This window comes from Pimephales promelas, chromosome 6, assembly GCF_988280905.1.
Source record: "Pimephales promelas chromosome 6, fPimPro1.hap1.1, whole genome shotgun sequence".
NCBI lineage: Eukaryota > Metazoa > Chordata > Actinopteri > Cypriniformes > Leuciscidae > Pimephales > Pimephales promelas.
The window spans coordinates 36,823,107-36,840,410 of NC_142774.1; the positions used below are offsets into that span (position 1 = coordinate 36,823,107).

The window sequence follows — 17,304 nt, forward strand, 5'->3', positions numbered from 1 at the left end:
ATAAGAGTTGCCTAATATCATCAGCTCAGAGGAATAGGGAATACACTGTTAAATGACCTTTTTAGAAATATTGAATTTGTGAGGAATGAAAGAGTGCATACATTTTTTTTTTTGGCTCTATAATATACGTATATACACTCACCTAAAGATTATTAGGAAGACCATACTAATACTGTGTTTGATGTGATTTGACACGATACTAATACCCTTTCGCCTTCATAACTGCCTTAATTCTATGTGGCATTGACTCAACAAGGTGCTTAAAGCATTCTTTAGAAATGTTGGCCCATATTAATCTTGCAGTTGATGGAGATTTGTGGGATGCACATCCAGGGCATGAAGCTCCCGTTCCACCACATCCCAAAGATGCTCTATTGGGTTGAGATCTGGTGACTGTGGGGGTCATTTTAGTACAGTGAACTCATTGTCATTTTTAAGAAATCTTTTGTGACATGGTGCATTATCCTGCTGGAAGTAGCCATCAGAGGATGGTGGCCATAAAGAGATGGACATGGTCAGAAACAATGCTCAGGTTGGCCGTGGCATTTAAACGATGCCCAATTGGCACTAAGGGGCCTAAAGTGTGCCAAGAAAACATCCCCCACACCATTACACCACCACCACCAGCCTGCACAGTGGGAACAAGGCATGATGGATCCATGGTCTCATTCTGTTTACGCCAAATTCTGACCCTACCATCTGAATGTCTCAACAGATATCGAGACTCATCAGACCAGGCAACATTTTTCCAGTCTTCAACTGTCCGATTTTGGTGAGCTCTTGCAATTTGTAGCCTATTTTTCCTGTTTGTAGTGGAGATGAGTGGTGGGGTTTTCTGCTGTTGTAGCCCATCCGCCTCAAGGTTGTGCATGTTGTGGCTTCACAAATGCTTTGCTGCATATCTCAGTTGTAACAAGTGATTATTTCAGTCAAAGTTGCTCTTCTATCAGCTTGAATCAGTCGGCCCATTCTCCTCTGACCTCCAGCATCAACAAGGCATTTTCTCCCACAGGACTGCCGCATACTGGATGTTTTTCCCTTTTCACACCATTCTTTGTAAACCCTAGAAATGGTTGTGTGTGAGAATCCCAGTAACTGAGATCAGATTGTGAAATACTCAAACCGGCCCGTCTGGCAACAACAACCATGCCACACTCAAAATTGCTTAAATCACCTTTCTTTCCCATTCTGACATTCAGTTTGGAGTTCAGGAGATTGTCATGACCAGGACCACAGCCCTAAATGCATTAAAGCAACTGCCATGTGATTGGTTGATTAGATAATTGCATTAATGAGAAATTGAACAGGTATTTCTAATAATCCTTTAGGTAAGTGTATATTAGGGGTGTAACAATATATTGTGTCACACCATACAAAAATGCAACAATATGTATCGTGGATAGCTTACCAAAGAAAAAAAAAAACTTTTCAGAGTTTTAGTGTCAACACTTGCACAAATTATGTTGCTTCCCCGGAAAAACTAATTGCATCCACTGTTCCATAATGCTGGGTTCTTTGGGAAGCTGAACAAGCTTATATTTCCCTCACAACCACAAAAATGGCAATATCTGAAATCCTTGTCCTTTTGGGGAAATGTTTTGGTCCCCGTGAGGAAAACAACGTATAAAGTGATTGTTTGTTTGTTTGTTTTTGAAAACCTAAAAATGCAGAAAGTTTTCTGTGATGGGTAGGGTTACTGTAAGGGGATATAATATGGTTTGTAAAAATCACTATGGAAAGTCCCCATAACACATGAAAACACAGTATGTGTGTGTTATTGTTTAACATATACATTTTGAGGACCAAGTGTCCCCACAAAGATAGTAAAATGTGAAAATGCAGTAAGATTTCTGTGTTATTCTGATGGGTATGGTTTAGAGTTAGGGGATATAATGTTTTTATATTATGAAGAACCATCACGTCTATGGAAAGTCTTCGTAATGATAAAAACAAGTGTGTGTGTGTGTGTGTGTTTCTTTATAAGGGTGATGGAAACAAATAGATGAGCATGCAAGCATATATGTGGGATTGTGTGTGTCCCTGAACATGAAGAGAAAGAGAGAGATGCCTGTTAACATGCTGCACTGTGGACACACACTGCTCTTTAAACACAGATTGATGGAGTAATGTCACGCTGCTTGGAGGTCCATTCAGCAGAGGGCATGAGGGGGAACTGACATCCGGGCCTCCTCCGTAAGTATTTCCATGCTCGTGTTCTACAACACTGCATAAAACATAAATAAAACATATTTATGTATTTTTTAATCAATTATGTCCTTGATGGTAATTTTCTTCAGATCAAACAGTGTTTGCATGCATAAAAGTGACTTTGAAAGGAATGTGCGAAGTGTGTGACACAGTTCGTCCGTTGATTCAAGGCAGATTTGGGCAGCAGCTGTGTGTGTCAGGCTCTCTTTTTTTCGTAGACATCTGCGACTGCTCGATGGAAACGTGTTTTTAACCAGTCGTCTCGGCTTCTTAAACATGCCGGCGTTGCTTTCGCATGATTCTTCACCTCAAGTGCATCACTAAACTTTGTATTTGGGATAAAAATCAATAGAAAAGTGCAGAAAGACACGACAAAAGATGAATGCGTCGACTTTTAATATTTGAAATTGCTTTGACTGAAACTTGATTGTAAGCAGTATTAGTGATCAGGCCAAAATTGCTACATTTTTTTTCCACACTCACAGAAAAAAAGGTACAAAAGCTTTCAAAAAGTACACCTTTGTACCTTATTTACCACTAAAGGGTGCATATTAGTATACATATTAGTACCTAAATGGTACATGCCTCTTTAATTTATTTTTATAAGGGGTACCACCAGTGACAGCTTTTGTACTTTGTTTCTGAGTAAAAATTTGTGTCAGGACTACAGGTGTCTTGGACACCGGCACCTGTTGTCATGGGACAGATCAGCCTGCAATTCCGATAAACCCTGTTGCATTCCAGCGTATTACCGTCTTTACGCTACAGCCCAGCCATCCCACCCTGATCCCAACACAAACTTCCTGAACATCCATAAAATGATTTACTCACATGGAACAGTTGTTGCTGTAATGTGTGTCTGTTTTTTCCCCTTCTTGTCTGGGCAGACACACTGAGCTCACACACACACAAGACAAAGAGAGAATTGGAATAGCACCCTTCGGACCACACATCTCGCAGGCTGTGTAAAAGGACTTCTTCATGGTCAATGCTGTGCGGCTGCCCCAGAAATCACTCGTTCTCTTGAGCTGGTTCTGTCATCTGAAAGGGCGAGGGAGTTAGTAAGTTAGCTGAGTGAGTGAGTGAATGAGTCAAGTGGGGGTGATGTGGTGTACTGGTTAAAGCTCAGGGCTGGTAACTGATTTGAGAAAGTCTAAATTTGCCTTTAAGCAAGATCCCAGGTCACTACAGGTGAACAAGTAAGCAAGAAAGATAAAAACATAAATGACTACTTATACTTGAATAAAACGATATATACTTAAACACTTATATACTTATACTTGCTATATAAATACATTTTACCATTCAAAAGATTGGGCTGGGTATACAATTTTTAAAAAAATGTTTTTGAAAGAAGTCTCTTTTGCTCACCAAGGCTGTAATTATTTGATGAATACAGTAAAAACAGTAATATTATATTATAATATTATAATATTATAACAGTATATTATTAAATATTATTACAACTAAATTAAAATAACTTTTCATGATTATATGATTTATAATATATATATATATATATATATATATATATATATATATGTAGAGTTCTAATTATATTAATTATATTAATTATTCTAATTATATTATATATATATGTATGTATATGTAGAGAAATAAATCCATAAATGTTATTTATTTCTGTGATGGCAAAGCTGAATTTTCAGCTGTTTCAGAAACATTTCTTATTATTATCAATGTGGAAAACAGTTACTTTGATGAACAAAGTTCAGCATTTATTTGAAATTTTAATATTTGAGTCTTTACTATCACTTTTAACTCATTTAATGCATCCTTGCTGAAATAATATAACTAAAATAATAATTAGTTAATAGTGAGTAAAGTGTGACCAAAAATTATTGTTGATGCATTTCTCATTAATTATTTTGCAATATTTTTTTTCGCCTTTTACTTTTATCTTTGTCTCACTTTAACCTCATTCATGAAGTTAAACAACTGTCTCTCTACTGTTAGTTTATATCTGTGACTCTCATCCAAAACTAGTGAACTCCCATTCTGAAGTGATACTTAACAAGCATATGCCTATTATCATGTTCTATATTTTATCAAAAACATACACGAATCATCTTGCCAAGAAATGAAGCCTCTCTCTGTTAATAATGTGAAAGCAGCCAAAAGGGAGTTATGAACAGAAAGAGCATTCCTATGTGTTTGTCACAGTTATTTTATTATCATCATCAGATATTTCAACATTAATCTTTGGTTCGCTTCAAATGAAATCATCTTTAGCCTGAAGATGGCTCCCCACTTCTCTTCTCTTCTGTCGGCTTTGCACTTCAGCTGTATCGTTGATGCCGCCCCTTGACCCATCCCGACCCTGGAGTTTATATTCCTGTGGGTGAAAGCCGACGCCGCAGACCACCCCTCCTGTACGGTACTCCATCAGACACTGGTACATATTAATGTTATTTTCGGGTCATTTAACTTCGCTGTGCAGGAGGGCTAAGGGCTGACGCAAAACCGTAAATCATGGAGTTGTGGAGCGGGCTGGTGCCATAACAGATCGTCGTATGGATTTTAGGTGAGGTAAAAGTAGTCCCTGAACAGGACCTTATTTGGGTAATGATACAGGCATATGCAGATGCGTTGACAGGCGTGTTTCACCACTGACACCTACACAACATACATTAACAGGCCTACCACTTTAAATCAGTTTTGAGAATTTAACAAAATGCAGTACTGGATAAAAACCAGACACAAATACACTGAGACACAAGCAACTTTTAAAACATGCGTCTTTGTTGAAAATTTAAAAGATGGAGAGATGGCACTTGTCATATTTTCATAGGAATTAAATACACTGTTGGGATATTAAAGTGGCTAATTTGTATAAGAGAGATGATTATTTGAAATTAAGAGAGACTTAATTGGTTGACATTAATGGCTTTTGCATCTTTATACACCATATGAGGGCGGGGGTTGTGCAGTTTTGATCTTATTGCTCAGATAACTTGAGATAGAGCTTTGTCAAGCAACGTACAACTGTGCGGTATTTACATTGTCCTTGATACACATGTGAAGAGTTCAGATGCAAAAGCCTCTAAATGCCATTTGAAATTTTCTTCTTTAATGATGATTTTTTATCAAACTTGTATATTTAAGTTCAGTAATTTCACTTAAATAACAATTAATAGTAATTATCATTGCCATTTAAGTGAAATTACTGAACTTAAATATACAAGTTTGATAAAAAATCATCATTAAAGAAGAAAATTTCAAATGGCATTTAGAGGCTTTTGCATCTGAACTCTTCATGTATTTTTCTGTAATTACATGCAGCTAACCACCAATCCCAATCCTAACAATATAGTACATTTGGTTTATTAATATAACTCAGTGCTTAAGTATAATTACAATGTAACAAGGACACCTTAAAAATAAAGTGTAACCAAATGTAACACATAATAATCAATAAATCTAAATCAACTGTCTTTATTTAAATCAAAAATGTTATTTATTATGACTGAACCAACCTGAATTGCTATCCATAAGGGCTGGGCACCAATCAAAATAAACGTTACAACTTAGTACTTAAAAATAAACTTATTTATATAAACATTATATAAAGAGGTAGCTAGTTATTAAAATGTATGTGCTTGTATGCTTAAACCATGCAAGTTAATTGACAATAGCCTATTTGGGTGATTCTTCAATTTAAGTCACTTTGACTACATCAAATCAGAGTTTAAAATGTTTAATCTGTGTTAAAACATGTAGGTCTATCACGTCAACATGCTTAATTAGCTTTCAGTGATGATGTGTGGCTCTTTTTGAAGAAAAAAAACCCCTATTTTAATGCTATTTCAAAACTGTTTTATCTAGAGGGGTTAAATTTAAGTTAAATTTTGTGTTAGGACAAGCCAAAAATGAATTAAAAGTTTTCCAAAGGCTAATTGGAGCTAATAACCTGTGCTTAAGAATGGTTGTGTTTTTGTTAAAAATCATTCCAGGGGACAGATCAATTTTTAATATACCCTATGATCCTCTGTGCTTGTTTCTCAGATCATGTCTTCTCAAAGGTGGAACAATCGTTCATATTATCTCGCGGGGAATGACATCACGGCCTGTGACAGCCGTGTCCTAATTGAATATGACGAAGTGTTCTCCCGCTCACCTCTCTCCACCCCGGGACTGCACACAGCCAGCGATGAGAGACCGAGAAGGAGACTTCGCGATTTACCCGCCTTTTGAAGTGCAAGGCCGACGGTGAAAACATAGCCGCTAATGCTAGCGCGCATCATGGAAGGCCCTGTCTGTCTGCGTCTTTCGGAGCCGGGAAAGTAATACCACATGTGCTAGGCACGCGGAGTGAAGAGCCTCTTGACCACCCATCGCATATTATGATACCAGGTGTCTCGCGCTTTGTTCTCTTTGTGCGTGTACCTTCATTATATAAAAAAGCGCCTTGACAGGATGGGCTCTGAAAAATCTGCAGAGCAGATGCCATTGTGAACGGGGTGAACACCCACCGCTGTCCCACGATAGGACCCCTTCTGTTTGTAATTAGAATTCTTGTCAACTCTTCTTCCTTTCATATATGGGTCAATGACGTGACACTTATTTTCGTCCGAAACTAAGTTATTTAAAAATAAATAAAAATGCAATTCATGCGAAACCGGCTTATTACTTAATTGAAATTAATTTTAATATAAGGCCTATCGATTTCAAAACAGGCCGACGGTATTTTGTTGTCATGTGTCAGGACCCCAAGATTGTCAAGGTCATTACGGGTTTTTTTTTTTCCCCCACATTTTGACATTTTATAAAAATGGATTACTAGACCTAAAAAAATATATATCTTCTAAGACGTTCGTATTTGTCATTAACCTTTACGTTGCGACAAAACGAAAATGTAGGATTTTGAGAAACGTGTTTTTACGGCATCACTGCAGGGCCATTCATTCAATGGGATGGGGATGAATATGATGTCGTGGATCACTGAAAAACTAGTAGGCCTAGTTTATTTAACATATCCTAAATATTACCATGCTAAAGCTGAAAAGCCTAGATGTTTTATCAGCATCGTTTCTAAACTGGTTGACTATGGCAACTAGGGACACAATGCTACTTGAAAAAAATATAGCAATTTGATTTTTTTTTTTTTTTGATTTTTTTTAAATACCTTTTTTTATTTATGCATGCTACCTATTCCACAGACATTTAGACTAATGAATGGACAAACTTAGAAATTTACTGACAAAAAATAAAAAGTAGCCTAAACAAAGTATTTTTTTGACTCTGGGAGGTTTAATTGCCTCAATAATAATTGAATATATTTAAATAATTTCACAAATAGGCCTATTGTCTCTCTGTTTGCCATACAAATGTGGTATTATTTTATCTTGTATGTAAATAATGTGTGGAATAAAAAAAGCAGTAGGCTAATAACTTAAATAATAACAGAATAGTGTTCAGAAAGTCAGCCAGCAACAGATACAATGTTATGCAGATTTTTGATTTTTCAGATTTTTTGTTCAATTGATGCATGCGTATCTCACCATACTCTTTTACAAAGCCTTTGCATCAGTGTGTTTGTGTCTGGCCCTGTGCAGCTGACCAGTTAGGGGTGGGTAGAGGGGAATGATGGTACTTGGTTGTATCCACCATGTAATGTTCATTTTTCTGCTCCCATTTGTGGCAGCTCTCCCAGTAGTCCTAATGCCTACACTGGCGCATTGGGAGGTTAACATTCAATGCCGTCCTTTGTTGAATCACCCCACCAGTATTGCCTCTGTATGCATTTGTCACACATTTCAACAGCAAAAACTCAAGTGATGTGGAACTTGAAGGAGGGAGGGTGTTTAGAATTGGACAGTGCATTTTTGCGAAGCCTATTCTGAAAACATGAGAGAATTAACAGACGTTTAACCTGAGAGCACCCTTTACACTAAAGGTTAAATAGTTTTGTCATAATGCATGAATAAAAATCAAATAGGCCTAGATTTGCCAGAGCATGTGAATTAACTCCGCGTCTAATTTTGCTTTATTTTAGAAGTTTGCGACAGAAAGGCATCCTCTTTCCACGCAAGTGCCACTGATTTGATGCTTTTATCACACTTTCTGCTCGGTAATTCCTTGGGGGATTATATTTGAGTTAAGCAGTGGGGCCGCGATGGCGATGATGCCTCTGCATGCGTGCGCGCGTGCGCACAACAGAAACACATGTTAGATGTGTGTACAAGAGCACTGCCGTGTGTAGGCTAAGCATCAAGGGCTGGTTGTGTTGAGACGCGAATTGCCCCTGAACCGCTGGCCCCCACCCAGGGTGTTTTCTAATAGGATTACCAATCACTTAGCTCATATATTTGCATCCTTTAGTCCTATTCAGGGTCACTGGCCTCTTCCGCTGTTCTTTGATCAATGGTGCGCGTTCGCCTCTGGTCAACGGGGGCACAAACCGAGACAACCAAGCGAGGCTGAGAAATTTGTGCAAGCTTTTCCTGTCCTCAACCCCAGTGCCATGGCCTTCGCATTTTCTCGTGCTTTCTCTCAAGTCCACCACTTGCCATTTTGCAAAACATCATGTCCTCCTCTCCTCCCCACTATTTTTCCATTGAAAATTGACTGGCTTTTATACCTTTGCTTTGTCAGAAGTTGCTAAGTTTCTACTGTTTTTGCAGCTACCCTGCTAAATAATCTCCATAGTTTAGTCTTTTATTACTTTCATTTGCATATATATTAAATAGATGTTGAATGGTAGCTGTAGGGCAGAGTGTAGTGAGCACGCGCCAATCTCAGTGCCTTTGTTTTAGCGAAGCACCTGCTGAACGAAGCAAAGCGGTTTTGTGCCGTTTTTGAATGAATTCTATAGTTTAACAAGGTAATGTCAATAATTATGGTTCTTGCAGTAGATGTACTGAACCCTTATTTGGCCCACAGCATTTACGGCTATCTATGGATATAAATAATCCATATGCCACATAGGCTATAGCCCAGTTCCCAACCTTCATTATTGAGCCTACGTTCATGCACTGTAGCCTACCCTTGATTTTGAGCCTCAAAAGGTTGACACAAACACCATATTGTTTGAACGGCTGAAGGATATTTGAACAATAGTGTGCGATATGTTGATGTGAACGGCTAGTTTACTGCGCATTCCAAAGGCTTTTCCCAAAACAACTGTGCAAATAAGATTTGTTAAAAAAAAAACCACCAGATTGTAAACGCATTAAACCAATTGACGAATTAACACAAATTAATGGAGAAATCTATCCTACTTAATATTTACCCGAAAAGAGCCTTGCAAGGAGTTTTATTTGGATGGGCGGTATAGCCTAAATAGAATGCAAATTTCACATTCAATATCTCGCTGTTATTATTTCATTAGCAAGGAACTGAATACGTTGAAATTCGCTCTTTATTGTACGACTTAAAATGAATGATAAGGCCCTTTATATAGGCTGACATTTTATTAAATGAATAGAAAAGCATGAGGGGATTGGCTTGTCCATAAGAAAGCAAATTAGTAATCGTTCTAGCCTGTTTAAATAAGTAATGTCAATCGGTTTATGGCTATTAATAATTAATGTACAGGTGTTTTTGAAATGGTTCTGTTTGCTGTGAGTTTGTTAATTAAATTCACCGAATATTATGCCCAGCAGTTGTGCTATAGCCTAGCCTATAGCAGCAGAATAATTACAAATAAAAGCCGCCTGCGGGTTCCCGTGATGGCAAAACCCTCGTATTCCACGTGGAAAGGCAAAATATTTATTAATTCATCTCTTTTACGTTAAAGAAAGTAATTAGTTTATATTAGAAGAGTGGAAGATTAGTAAATAAATTCCCTGTTTTTCTGTAATTTGTAACAATTAGCCTACGTAAAATGCAGAACTTTATTATTATAAATATACAGAATATTATAATTAATAATAATAATAAAATGAGTAACATTAGACTTATAGCACTGCCTGTCCATTCCCATATTGTCAGCGTTGCTATAAAAACACATTTATGACAATAAGTAAGCCATTAGCTTCAATATCAAATCACGTCCCACAATAAATGCTTCAAGAACTGAAGGTTAAAAATTGGTAAGCTTATTGTCGTGCAAGCACAATTGTCAAGAAATCGGTATAATTCAACTAAACAATCGTCAAAAAAAAAAAAAAAAAAAAAAACATAGCTACCACAACACCAGTCCCTTAAACTTAGGCTATATCTTAACATGGAGACAAAATAGCTGTAAATCATTTTCTTACGAATCAACGGCAACACTGAATATTCCAAAAAAATTTATTTTAACTAATAAATGATGATCCACTTCTAATGTGAACTATAGTCATGCCTCCAAGTCCAAACATTCTAAGTCGAGGCCTGCTGGAGCAAAGAGACTGATATTTTGTTTTTGCCACATAGAGCACCTATAGCTTGTACATTTAGAAAGTTGATTGTTGTTGTTTTGTTGTTATTGTTAAGTCTTGTTTATAATATATTTGAGTATTGAGTAAGCCTTCAGAAGTAACTGTGGGAATGAACCATAATTAAATGTAGCCTACCTTTAAGTCTCGTCTCAACAATACCCGACAGCGCATTTTACGTCAAGACTCATTGTATTAAGACTGATTTCTTGTCCCTTCTTGTATTGTTTTAGTCATCATCTCACTTGTCAAACTCGCGTGTACAAATATGCACGTGCATGCGCATTGAATGCAATGCATTATATCTACACTAAGAGAGGCTATTGGCGAATATATTTTATATTATTTGCACCTTTATGCCCTAAACTTGATGATTAAATAGTTGATGATAAAATGATTATATGAAATTCAGAAATTGTAAACAAATTGCGTAATTTTCTGCACATTTAATGATCAGGCCTAAGATACGTTTCACTTAAAAACAAATTTATTATTCCCCCAAATACGGGCCACCAGCACAGCTTTATTAAACTAAAATTCCATAACAGATTCTTTATTGCCCTACTTTGAAACGCAATGTTCAATGCGCTTTGTCTTGAGATAATACGTGGACTGTTCAGAGAGAATGTAGTGTTTTTTAAACATCCATGATTTTGTTTTGACTGCCCAGCGTGACCTTTTAACCTCGTTGGGAGAGTTTTCTGAATTTGTTCTTTGATCCCCAGACACAGGATCCTGCACACTGCCTCGCAAAGACACTCCGCTATATCCGAGCGCTTTCTGCACTGTTGTTGTCATCGCAAGAAGTCAGATGTGTGACGGCAACATGGGAAAATTATTTAGGTAATCGACATTTGGGACATTGGGAAAATTATTTAGGTAATCGGCAAATTCTGATAAGGCTATAAGCGAAACCAGCAAATATGAGATTAATGCATGCATTCGTAGGCCTTCACGTGAAAAATAATAATAATAATAATGCATGTCTAAAGATGTCGGTCCATATAGAGGGAGGATTAATCAGATATAGCCTCGTCTTACATTTAATTAAGTCACGCAGAACACAATTATGACCGGGTTGACCATTGACATGCGCAGAATTTTGGTTCAAGTCAATAGTTGGATTGTTGGCGTCATAAAGAATGAATGCTGTCCAATTATCTTGCCTAAATTAAAATTCAAAACGCGTTAAGATACTTGCATTTGGAATAGTAGCGTATATGTTTTTTTTTTTTTTTTTTGTAGCCTAGCCTAATACATATGTTACGAAGAGAACTACGCAATGCTAGCAAGGCTCAAATATGCGATCTATCATATATATTTGCTGCCTATATTTAAAATTTTTATACTTAATAATGTAGCCTATCAAAATGGCACTTGTAGTTAGGCCTACATCTAGGCCTATATAAATAGAATACGCATAAATAGTAATTAGTTTAAAAATAAATTTAGATATGTAGACCTTATGTTATTTCTGTCTAAAACAAACCTTTAAAAAACTCCCAACATTATAATGTCTCCAATCATAAAAATAAGATATACGTTATCCGCAAAACACCTTTCTCTAGCAGTGCAACCACACTGCCTCTTTCAAACAAATTAGAGTAGCGTATAAGCATCGTTTTGTGATACATTTATTAAACAAAAAATCTCTCAGGGGTTTGCGAGAACGACAAGTCAACGTAGCGTTTAAATAGCTACAGATCATGTAATTATGTTAAGGGTTGGTAGACTAGAAAAAAAGCAATGGCACATTCTACCTTTTTTATTTCAGACAACATCATCTGAACATATTAAAATCTTTGGCTTGAAGCGTTGGTTCAGTCACGCATTTGAAGAACTGTGAGATAAGGGATTTAAGAGACAGGGCTATCACAAAAACTCTAACAAGCCTGACACTTAGGCCTACTGAAACGGTGAGCAACCACATTGGGAAAGGAGAAGAAACGTTAGAAATATACAGCAAGTAAGGAGTAATATAGACATCCCCTTACCTGGAATTAAATATATACATCTTACAGTTTTGGCTATATATAAATTTTCATAGTGTTCGTATTTAGATGCATGTCCATATACTGTATGATAAACAGATATTTGTTTAAATATCGTATCTTCGTTTCGCAGAATTCGAAGACATCTCATTTTCATTTGATTCATAAAAATATGAAAAATCACTTTTGTTGGGGTCAGCGTCCATGGCCTTTTCAAGAAGAGGACCCGGGCCATTTTATTCGCTATCTTCTTTTTCATCTTGAACTGTGGTTGTGGAATGGTTGTAGAGTCCTTGAGCCATGAGCTGAAGAGCAAGGCCGTTCTTATAGCCAGTGGCCTTTTTGATTTTGGCCCTCTTATTCTGGAACCAGATTTTTATTTGTGACTCATTGAGGTTGAGTTCCTGGGCCAGCGACTGTCTCCGCTGCTCCGTAATGTACCGATTCGCCTGAAACTCGGCTTTAAGTCTCTGCAGCTGTTCAGCCGTGAAAGCGGTTCTCGGTCGCTTGTCTTCTTTCTCGCTTTTCTTCTTTTTCAATTTTCGTGTCCTTGGGCCTAGTGTAGAAACAACAATAAAACGAAGACATAAATATCATAAAGCAGTAAACACTACACAGGTAACCCACCCCTGACGGAGAATGCAACGATTGATGCGGTGTTAACATGGGGGCCTACATGGCACTTCCGTATTGGACAAGCTATTTCGGCTGCTTTTTTTTTTAAACTTCGATAAAGAATTCATACTGCAGTTCATTACGCAGCCCTTACTCTTTCGTTACTGAATAATCAATGAGTGTTTGCAATGAAACATAATGAGTGTTGGGGTATAGGCCTACTATAGGCTACCTCAGCTGACAAGTAGACATATTGCCAAACACGCAGTGAAACAAAATGCGCTGAAAATTAGTTTAGTCAGTTTTATTTCTATACCACAATATATAATAGCTGTAACCTTTAAATGCACTGTTAAATGTATAAGATATTTAATTATAAGCAAATCGTAGACCTGCAACTAAAGCTTGCAGGCCTCAGTCCTCGGCTGTCACATGAGCTTACACCCAGAGAACATGGCGGGAAAGCCGAACGAGTCTTTGTGCGAGTCTGCTTATTCATACAAAATGTATTATTCATTTTTTTATAGTAGGCTATAATATAGTATATTATTACTACCAGTATATCAGACAAAATGACAACATTGTCAACACATAGGCTATAGGCCTATATTAACCCTGTTTTCGACAACAATAGCAAGTCTGGTTAAGTTCGAAATCACCTTGTTATTGTCAGTCACACAGAAAAATAAAATCGATAGATTAATCTTTTTTTTTGTTTTTCTCTCTAAAACAGTGATTGGGTATTATAAAAAACTATATTTTAATAAAACATTTCAAAATGCAAGTTAAACTTGAAAGACGTAGGCTAAATGCATATAAAAAACTAAGCTATAAGGTAACCTCTGTAGACGAGCTGTGTTAATTGCTAAAGACAACTGTACTTTACAGGAAAGAAGCCGACATTATATTTTTAATTTTACATTTGTACGTTTTGCTCCGTTGCAATATAACTGTCTTGTTATTGTTCTAGAAATTGTTTTTACCTTTAATATTGAATAATGCAGCTCATATCCAAACCCATTCATACAGATTGTGCAATTTAAAAAAAAATAAAATAAGAAAGCTAAAGACCTGCTTGCATACCACGCATGTGACATTACACGCTCGTCAAGAAAACAATTTTCTGCATTACCAATCAACAACAGATCAGAACCCAAAGCTTTTCCTTCAGGAAACTGCACTCAGATGATCGAAATTCTGCTTGCCGTCTGTGAAAGTCCAGTGCCTGATCGCTCAATCAGTAAGTCAATCAGTGAAGTCAATCAAAGCATCTTTTCCAACAACCCAGCTGACTTTGGCAGGTATGCAGTGTAAAAATATTTTGCAGTCAATCTAACAATGTACTTCGTGTGGTAACATCTAAATGAACTGGCTTTTGTTGAAGTCAAACAATACTTAAAAAAAAATATTTAGCCTACTGAAACCATGGGAATACACTGGGTTTAAGACGGGTATAAAACCGCCTAAAGGTAAGAACTGAACATATTTACAGCGTGATTATGTAAGGAGATTCATAACAGACAACAAAAATCCATCAATTCGAGTTTTGGCCTTATAACAAAATAACAATTCAAATAGGCCACTTATGCAGATATATATTGAATATCTAATAATATCCTGAAATCATAAATTAATTACAAATATAGCCAGCAGCATAAAGTCATGGTGGATTTAACGAACGCCACAAAACTTGGTTGATTAAATCTCGGCACTTTCCTCTCCTTATCTTTCCTTTATTAAGATAAAGCGGTTTGTACTGAGATAATAAATATAAACTACTTTCAGATTAACACATACCCATGATCACAGACTAAGATAAATTAAGCGCTATATGAAAAGATGATCGTTATTGTTGTTGTTATGACTAACAATATGCTGCTGGGAAACTGTGGTTACCAGACGAATCTAAAACGGATTAATATTATCTAAAGAAATGCCTACGAGTTATCTATTCCACATTAGCTATATATGCTACTTGACAATTGTCAATAATTGTAAGATGGTTTTATAGCAGGCTACAATTATTTTGTATTAAAAAAGGTTCATCCTTTACAGTAAGGTTTCATTACAAAATTACTTAACATGAATAATCAACTACACTTCTACAGCATTTATTCATCTTTGTTAATTTCAACATTTATAATACATTATTAAAATCCAAAGTTGTAACGTTATTTGTAAACTAACATTGAACAGCTGCGTTTTTATTAACGTTAACACATACAGTAACAAATGTAGGCCTATTGCTCATGGTTAGTTCATTTTAGGTCATCTATTAACTATGTTAACAAATGAAACCTTATTGTAAAGTTTCAGCAGAAATAGGCTAGAAATTCAAAGGGCGAACAGATTTAATGTTCTGAACTACACAGCGCACTCTGCATAATTTCTTTTTCTCCAGAAAGTGAACAAAATGGTTTGCGGCCTAAGTGACTATTGTGCGCTCATGCCTCAAAACAACCCAAGACTGCTTAATATTAGTGACAGCTTCAGACGCTGCGTAAAACGAGTTTGATTAAAACGCGCTGAACCCAACCATAAAAAAAATAGCTCACGATGCGATCTCCAAAAATAACTAAAAAAAATTAATAAAAGTTTTTCGCGCGCAGCGTCAATCGCTGTTTGTGATTTATGCATTGCAATTAAGAAACTAGCGCCTTACCAGATGAAGGTCTGTCCGAGTACCTGGTGCAGTACACCCACGCAGGCCATAGTAAAGGTTGAGACTCTTTAGCCGGCGGAGTTCCCCCGTTAGCGTTCACCACCACTATCGACGTCGTATTCTCCCCGTACCTTGCTGCGGTAGTTCCATTTCCATCGACAAGCTTTGCCGAGGTCTGCTTTGAGGATGGCGAAGACGACGAGGACGAAGAAGTGCTGTCACTACTGCAGTTCGAATCCTGGCAAAGGCTGCTATTATGCGACGGCCTTATTACCATAGGGTTAACATTCTCCCTACCCGAGGTTTGCGCGCGGTCCCTACTCCCAAGATCTTTCTTGCAGCCGAAATCTGGCCGTAGAATATTGTCGATAAAAAAGTTCGTGGTTCTGTGGGCTTGCTGTGCAGCCTGGTGAGGTAAAATCGGAGGAGATGGTATATTGGGTGAGAGCGAGACGCTCTCAGATTCAGTCGAATCACGACTATTTTGATCCTTTTGCTCCTCCATGACAAGCTGGATCGTGGTCTGCACTCCCAAATTCCACTTGTTGCAAAGAGCAGTATCCGGATAGCAACAAACAAGAATACAGTCTATACGGTTAAAATAAAGGTATACGAAATACCTTAAGATGAGCGACTGTCATAGCATCGGAATGCTTTCCGCGATCAAGGCGTTTCAAGTGTCAAAACGCACCCGTTATTCATGTCAGACAATGCATCGCGCGATGCTCCGCAATCCCCGACTCGCTGCCCCGTGTGACAGCTAGCGCTTAACAAACTCTTTCTAAAATCACTGTGCCCCTCACATACTTTTTTCCTTAACCGGAAGCACGTGAGCGAGACACACGTGCAATGGACCAATGGGGTACCAACATCCTTGGTGTCACAAGAAGAGAATATCCAATAGAATTTTACAATCTTATGCAAATGGATGGATTTCCAAGACCAAATACACTGGCGAACGGGAAATCCACACTAATGAGGACTGGATGTTTCTGGATCGGGATTGGCTTTTGACAGAAACGATCTGATACTGCTGCCAGATAATTCATTATTTTAGTTGCTCGTTGTATTTTTGTCAAAACTAGACACTAATAACATCGAGAATAGCTTTTTTTTTTCTGGTAGATAGACGATAGACGGAGCTAGTGAAAGAAAACAGCGAGCCTATTTGACCAAGATTATTATTCTTTGAGACAATTAAATAAATAATGGTTAAGAAGCAAAAATTACCATAAATGAAATAGATTGATGGATAATATTAATATTAAAGTTTGCTATCATATGTCAAAACATTATAAGGTCGGCCTATAATTCACCCAATTATCGTAATTACAAAGCAACAGAGAAGACCGTTTTTATAGCCCTATTGGCTACTTTGGCTATTTACTTATTTTTCAGTCGAAACGTTTGACACTGTCAAAAGTGGACATTCAATTGCAATTGCTAGCCT

The 17,304-nt window shown here is 37.1% G+C and overlaps 1 protein-coding gene and 1 long non-coding RNA gene across 2 annotated transcripts; one reads left to right on the forward strand and one right to left on the reverse strand.

The window, feature by feature from the left end:
• Nucleotides 1-1,790: 1,790 nt before the first annotated feature.
• Nucleotides 1,791-7,520, forward strand: LOC148978772 (uncharacterized). The gene is made up of 4 exons (XR_016168934.1): nt 1,791-2,193; nt 3,096-3,269; nt 4,411-4,750; nt 6,232-7,520. It is a non-coding gene; the product is annotated as an uncharacterized LOC148978772 (long non-coding RNA).
• A 4,816-nt stretch (nt 7,521-12,336) lies between these two features.
• en1b (engrailed homeobox 1b) lies at nt 12,337-16,660 on the reverse strand. Its single transcript, XM_039657472.2, has 2 exons — nt 15,855-16,660; nt 12,337-13,133 (listed from the first exon to the last, which is right to left on the reverse strand). The coding sequence occupies exons 1-2, from the start codon at nt 16,357-16,359 to the stop codon at nt 12,814-12,816; spliced, it is 825 nt and encodes a 274-aa protein (XP_039513406.1). The 5' UTR covers nt 16,360-16,660; the 3' UTR covers nt 12,337-12,813.
• Between the last annotated feature and the right edge of the window lie 644 nt (nt 16,661-17,304).